This window comes from Oratosquilla oratoria, unplaced genomic scaffold, assembly GCF_046742065.1.
Source record: "Oratosquilla oratoria isolate Oo_2021 unplaced genomic scaffold, ASM4674206v1 SCAFFOLD120, whole genome shotgun sequence".
NCBI lineage: Eukaryota > Metazoa > Arthropoda > Malacostraca > Stomatopoda > Squillidae > Oratosquilla > Oratosquilla oratoria.
In genome coordinates this window covers 203,839-210,000 of record NW_027467477.1, presented here as the reverse complement: position 1 = coordinate 210,000, position 6,162 = coordinate 203,839, and the positions used below count along the sequence as shown (strand labels likewise).

The following is a 6,162-nucleotide window of genomic DNA, read 5'->3' as shown; positions in this document are numbered from 1 at the left end:
CTATTGTATATTCATTTAGGAATTACAAAAGTAATGCGTAATTGGAAGTATGTATGTTCGTACGTATGTGTAATTATTCTCGAAGTTTCCGTGAGAGGTCGTATGATCCAAGATCGAGAGAATACAAGGTCTACTCAACAGCTAACCAGTATTTAGGTCTTTTGCGCAGTGACGTCACTTGAAGTGCCTGGCCGAGGGTTCGTTGAAATTCCGGCCTCAGTCCAGGTGTGGCTGGAGTCGGGAACGTGTCTCCGTTTTCTTTTATAATATTTATGCGTAACTAAAATAATTATGCCGTCCCATTGTGCAGTGTCCGGGTGCAGAAAAACACATGTGAAAGGGTCTGAAATAACTTACCATAGATTTCCAAAGGATGAATATGTGAGAAATAAGTGGATTACGTTTTGCAAACGAACAAAAAGATTTAATCCAGCCAATTCTTACATATGCAGTCGGCACTTTGAAGCAAATGCATTCCAGCGACATTTGAAGTACGAGTTACTTGGCATTCCCGTTCCTACATCCCAAAAGAAATTTAAACCTGGAGCAGTGCCAACACTCTACTATGGTGAGTACATCTCGTAAACCATTGCCATTAGGTCACGATTTTCCTTGTTATTAGCTGTATATTGTTTTATTATGCCATACCTTTCGTGCATTTTTTATTACCACAGGTGGCACATTAACTTATATCATTGAAATAAGGAAATGCGATGTCAGTATAGTAAGAAATCTATTTTTTTGCAGCATCCCACGTCTCGACTGCAGGTGGAGAGCAGATTGTGATCTCTGATGCAAGTCAGCCAACTCACACCAGGTCTTCCAATAGCAGAGGTTAGTATGCAAGATTTATCTGTGCAATGAAAAAATATGTGATTCAAAGTCAGTGACGAAAAGCAATCTCGTAATGCTAGGGGCTTTTCCTATATATAATATTGCAAAATTGTAAGCAGTTATTTTTTTTTGCAGCATCCCACGTCTCGACTGCAGGTGGAGAGCAGGTTATGATCTCTGAGCCATGGCTACCAATACACAACATTTTTGATGCTAAAGGTAAGCAGTACAATTCACCACATTAGTACCAGTGCTATTAGAATAATTTTCCTTTAATATAGCTAGTTATACTTTGCAAACAAATGTCCTCATTTTTTTCTTGAAGCTCCTGCAGATCCTAAGAAATGTCCTATACCTATTTACCTGCAACTCCTCATGCCCCACCTAAAATCTTTCCCTTCCCACTTTTCTCTCTCATCGCACCCTTCCCCCTTTTCTTCATCCCCAATAAAGGATTACAATAGGAAATTAACTGTTAAAATCTTTTCAGAACACCCAGAAGATAGTAGTAGAAGAGATCCTACACTTGAAGAGGAAGGCATCATCTTGAGAAAAAGGAAGTTTTTGGATACTTGTGAGATGACACATACTGCTTTCTTGCATGACACCATACATGCATTAAAACAGCAGCTTGCTGTTGTTCGTATGGAAAGGGATAAATTTTTATTGAAAACAGAAAATATCAGGAGCTTATTACTATTCTTCAAGGTAACATTAAAAGTGATATTGCCACTGTTACATCTGATATAAAAGAGAAATTAAGAGCTCACTTTTCAGATACTCAAATTAAATCACTACTTGAAGGCAAACGCAATGTAGCAAAGTGGAGCGATGGAGATGTAAGTCAAGCTGTCAATTTAAGAAGTTTGAGCACTAATGCTTATTGTTATCTAAGAAACAAAAACATAATCCCTTTGCCATCAATAGCCACTATTAATCGGTGGGTAGGTAAACTTAATGTTGAACCTGGTCCATTAACATCAATAGTGCACGTTTTAAGACATAAAGCTGATACTATGTCAGAGTTTGAGAGGCTTTGTGTTTTGTCCTTTGATGAGACAAGTGTATCTCAAGAGTGGTCTTATGATAAAGCTACAGTGTGTTATGATCAGGGGTTTAACCAGCAACTGGAAACAGCTTGTCTACTATAACTTCGATACCGACATGTCAAAAGCTGTATTATTTGATCTTATAGTTAAATTAGAAGACGCTGGAATGATAATAGTAGCAATGGTTAATGATCTTGGCCCCACCAATGTTAAACTGTGGAACAATCTAGGCATTGATATGAATAATACTAGCTTCCAAAATCCAGCTCATCCAGATAGGCAGATTTATGTGTTTGCTGATGCTCCTCATTTACTTAACCCATTCAACTCCGATGACAAGATGTCTTGTCATTTGGTCAAATAAAACAAAAAATCATAAAACACCAAAATGTTTGATCAAACACCAGAAAAATAGGACGTCAATCCTCGCTTCGCTCGCAGCGAAGCGAGGACTGACGTCATATTTTTCTGGTGTTTGATCAAACATTTTGGTGTTTTATGATTTTTTGTTTTATTTGACCAAATGACAAGACATCTTGTCATCGGAGTTGAATGGGTTAAGCTCTTAAGAAACAACTTTTTCGACCTTGGTTTCACTCTCAACAGTCCCTTCAGGAACATCACTAGCGGCAGTGTTGGAGAGCTTGTGATGAGAAGTGAATCCGATCTAAAGACAGCCCATAAAATATCATACAAGCACTTAGATGTTAAAGGAGTAAGCAGAATGAATGTAAAATTAGCTGCTCAGCTTATGTCAAACACAGTTGCAAAATCTTTGCCGTATTTTGGTCAACAAAATCTTCTTAAGAGCAAAGATTGGCAGGACACGAGCAGTTTTATTTCATTAGTTGATTCTTGGTTTGATCTATTCAATTCTAGAACACCAAATGACATCAAAAAAGCAAAAACATGCGGGTTGGAGAAAAGGGTAGCCTCTATCCATTTCAAAAGGGCATCATTTGATCATGTACCTCTTTAAGCAGCTTATTTGCAATGATAAGTCAGCGATATAATGTTGAATATATCATGACTTACAGGCTTAATCAAGATGGACTTGAACACTTTTTTGGCTGTATTAGACAAATGGGCATTGCACATCAACATCCATCCCCTGTGCACTTTTAGCATAGATTAAAATCTTTCCTTGTGGGCAGAGTCAACAAGTTATTTGGAGGGCACCATAATGTTCAGTGTGTAAATAATGATATAAATTTAACAGGATCATCCTTTTCTGATGAAAGTCCAGAAAAGCAGTCGTCTGGTAATTCAGATTAAACTCTGAACTAATGGTGTCCTCTATGCTTTTTGCAACGCTAGACTTTGAAGACGTGGATGAAGAGGGTGAAGGGGATGATATTGCTTTAGAAGAGTCCAAAGACACTCTAGAGAACTGTATTGAGATTGAAGCACTGAGGTATGTTGGGGGTTTCATTGCTAAGAAGTTCCCTCAGTACAACTTTCTTGCCAGTGAAATGATAGAAAAGGAGACCTGGGTAGATTTCATATGTCAAATAGATAACGGATTAAAGTCACCATCAGTAGATTTTTTCAAAGCACTGCAGCAAATGGAAAAATTGTTTAATTGTTACCACGGAGACAAATCCTTAAAGGATGAGGTAAACTCTACATCCAAAGTGTGCACAGAAATATGCAAATATGTGAACCTACCAAGTGATGTTATAAAGTTTTTTGTTAAATGCAGACTATATTTTCGGTTGCGAGTTTTAAACAGGAACTTATCGAACTCGCCGAGAAAAGTAAAAAATAAATTATGTAAATTGGTGAAGTGAAATAAAATCTGAAATGACTTTTGCATTTTATTCGATTCGAACCTTGGTATGCAATCTAAATTCCAAAATAATTTTAGTGTTAAAGTTTTTTCTTGATAATCTACAATGTTTATTCTTCAATTAGTAATATAGTATGATATAGGGGTATTCAGTAGCTGTAACAAGTGTACACAGCAATGAGAGTTGGCCAGTGGCATGTTATTCTTCAGCAGGTAATCCTCATATCATCGATAATTCATGCCATATCCTTTAAGTTTGGCAAATCGTTTTCTTCATAGACATAGATAATTGTTTGTGGTAAATGGATTCATAGACTTGGATACTTGTTTGCCCTCTACACAAAGATTAACCTTTAAATTTCTTTATTAAATATGTCAAAAATAAACCACAAGAATATTTTTCCAAAATGGAACCCCCATTTTAACGGTTGCAGAACATGAAATAGGTAAGTCTCCCAGAAACTCTGTGGTGCCTGTACGTTTTCTCTTTTACCTAACATTTTCACTTACGTTTTCACCATTTTCTCTGTGGGCTCCACTTCAGATGACGTCACAACATGCGCGTGAGTAGACCTTGTATTCTCTCGGTCTTGGTATGATCATCATTCCTGTTTACTTATTTAATTATAATTTCAATTCTTGTAATGTGAAAGTGGGATGAATGTAAAACAGGATATCTTTGTAAATTATCTAAAATAATTATATTATTTTGAGTGTCCGTTGTTTTCTGTGTGAAAAGGAATAAATGAAACTAGTTGAGAAAATGATAACCTTAAGGATAGAGCGTGCCCAAAGAAAGGACGCGCTCCAGTCAGTTGTTAGAGAGAGAGCGGTGTGTACGCAGTTACCCAATTAAGCAGTGATCGATTCCGTGACTTCTTTATTGCCTCATCTAATGTTGAGTTACTATACCATTCATAGTAACATTCAACAATGCCAGGTAGTAAGATGCGCGTCACCCGCCATTGGCTGTGGTAGTAGGCTAATCAATCACATCGAGCAAAACGTGCCTCAAGTCCCAATAATATATATTTTTCTGGAAATAATGTTACTCGCTTGGGACACTGAAATCCCGTATCCAACCCAGAGGGAAAGATTCCCCCGATGTAAAGCACCGATGAATTCAGAGCCCTCGGGGGGGGGGGGAGCATATGTCCTGGGGCGGCGCATTTAGGGGCGGCAATTCTAGTCTCTGGACATGCCGCCCACAAGGTTGACAAAATAATTATAATAAAAATAAGGTCAAAGGATCCCTGAATATTTTACCGTAATATACGAATTTTGCGTTAGAATCAACATAATTTGAGATATTTTCCCCTTATCCTTTGTGCAATAGGGACACTAAATACCAAATTTTAAAATCCGTTTAATTATTTCGCAAGCCAATAGGTAAAACAGATTGTAAGGAATGGTGAAGATAGGAAGTGGTGATGGGGGAGGGGGGGCGTCACTTTTTATTATTTTTTTTTCTTTATTTTTTTATTTTTTTATTTGGGAGAAAAGTATCACTCCCACGGCCTTTGTTTGAGCCCGTGTAGTGGGTGTATATGTAAGACACACCTTATGGAGAGGAGATGGAATGGTGTAGCTAGTCAGAGGGGGGGATAGGGGGGGGGGCGTCACTGAGAACTTTGCCCAGGGGTGGCATTTAGGCATGTAAAGGCTCTGGATGAAATAGATTGCATGGTTCCTCTTTTCACTGTTTATGTCTATCCCCGTGACTACGAAGCTCCAGTCTACAAATATATATTTTTTTCTGTCTAAGACAGTGTAATTGGTTTACTAATAGGGTGGTCAACGAATGGAATAGACTTTGTAACCATGTAGTAGTGAGCGCTGAAACTATCGGTTGTTTTAAGAAACGGTTAGACAACTTTATGGATGGGGATGACAGGTGGTCATGGACATGGAACTCCCTAGTGTAGGCCTTATGGTCTCTTGCAGTCTCCTTTATTCTTTTGTTTTTAATTCTATTCCATCGATGAGCGGACTTAGCCTTGAACAGCTTCTCAATCGATCGCGACCCCGTTTTGACCCGAGAATAAGAATATAAAAAAAACATATGAATGGGGGAGACTGCAAGAGACCATGAGGCCTACACTAAGCAGTTCCATGTCTGTTACCACCTATCATCCCCTTCTAAACTTCTCTTAAAGTAACCGATAGTTTCAGTGCTCATCACATAGTTACTGAGTCAATTCCATTCGTTAACCACCCAATTAGTAAACCAGTTCTTGCCAATTCCTTCTTAAACCTAAATGGCCCTCAGCTGAATAAAATATCCAGGTCACATCTATCTTTTTATTCTGGCTACCTCTGTCCTATTTTGTTTAGTTGTGTTTCATCCATTTAGAAGCGAAAAAAAACTAAGGTCCTGTTCACACTAGCGGTTTGAACCGCGGCGGTTCAGTTACAGTGTAAGTAAATGGGGTGCTCACATACAACCGCACAGTTTTTCCTTGACTGTGCGGTACTGCCACGGATTCCGCG

General features: G+C 38.3%; 1 protein-coding gene across 1 annotated transcript; it reads left to right on the top strand.

Annotated features, from left to right (window-relative positions):
- The first annotated feature begins 113 nt into the window (after positions 1-113).
- On the top strand, positions 114-2,096 carry LOC143022579 (uncharacterized). The gene is made up of 4 exons (XM_076180865.1): positions 114-568; positions 748-834; positions 970-1,053; positions 1,325-2,096. Exons 1-4 carry the CDS (start codon positions 292-294, stop codon positions 1,582-1,584), a joined length of 708 nt encoding a protein of 235 aa, XP_076036980.1. The 5' UTR covers positions 114-291; the 3' UTR covers positions 1,585-2,096.
- The last annotated feature ends 4,066 nt before the right edge of the window (positions 2,097-6,162 follow it).

Bases quoted from the DNA above. Each gene is read 5' to 3' on its own strand.
- LOC143022579 (XM_076180865.1), top strand. From the start codon at position 292: ATGCCGTCCCATTGTGCAGTGTCCGGGTGCAGAAAAACACATGTGAAA. The intron at 569-747 runs GTGAGTACATCT...ATTTTTTTGCAG, and splicing joins AGTGCCAACACTCTACTATG to CATCCCACGTCTCGACTGCA. The intron at 835-969 runs GTTAGTATGCAA...TTTTTTTTGCAG, and splicing joins CAGGTCTTCCAATAGCAGAG to CATCCCACGTCTCGACTGCA.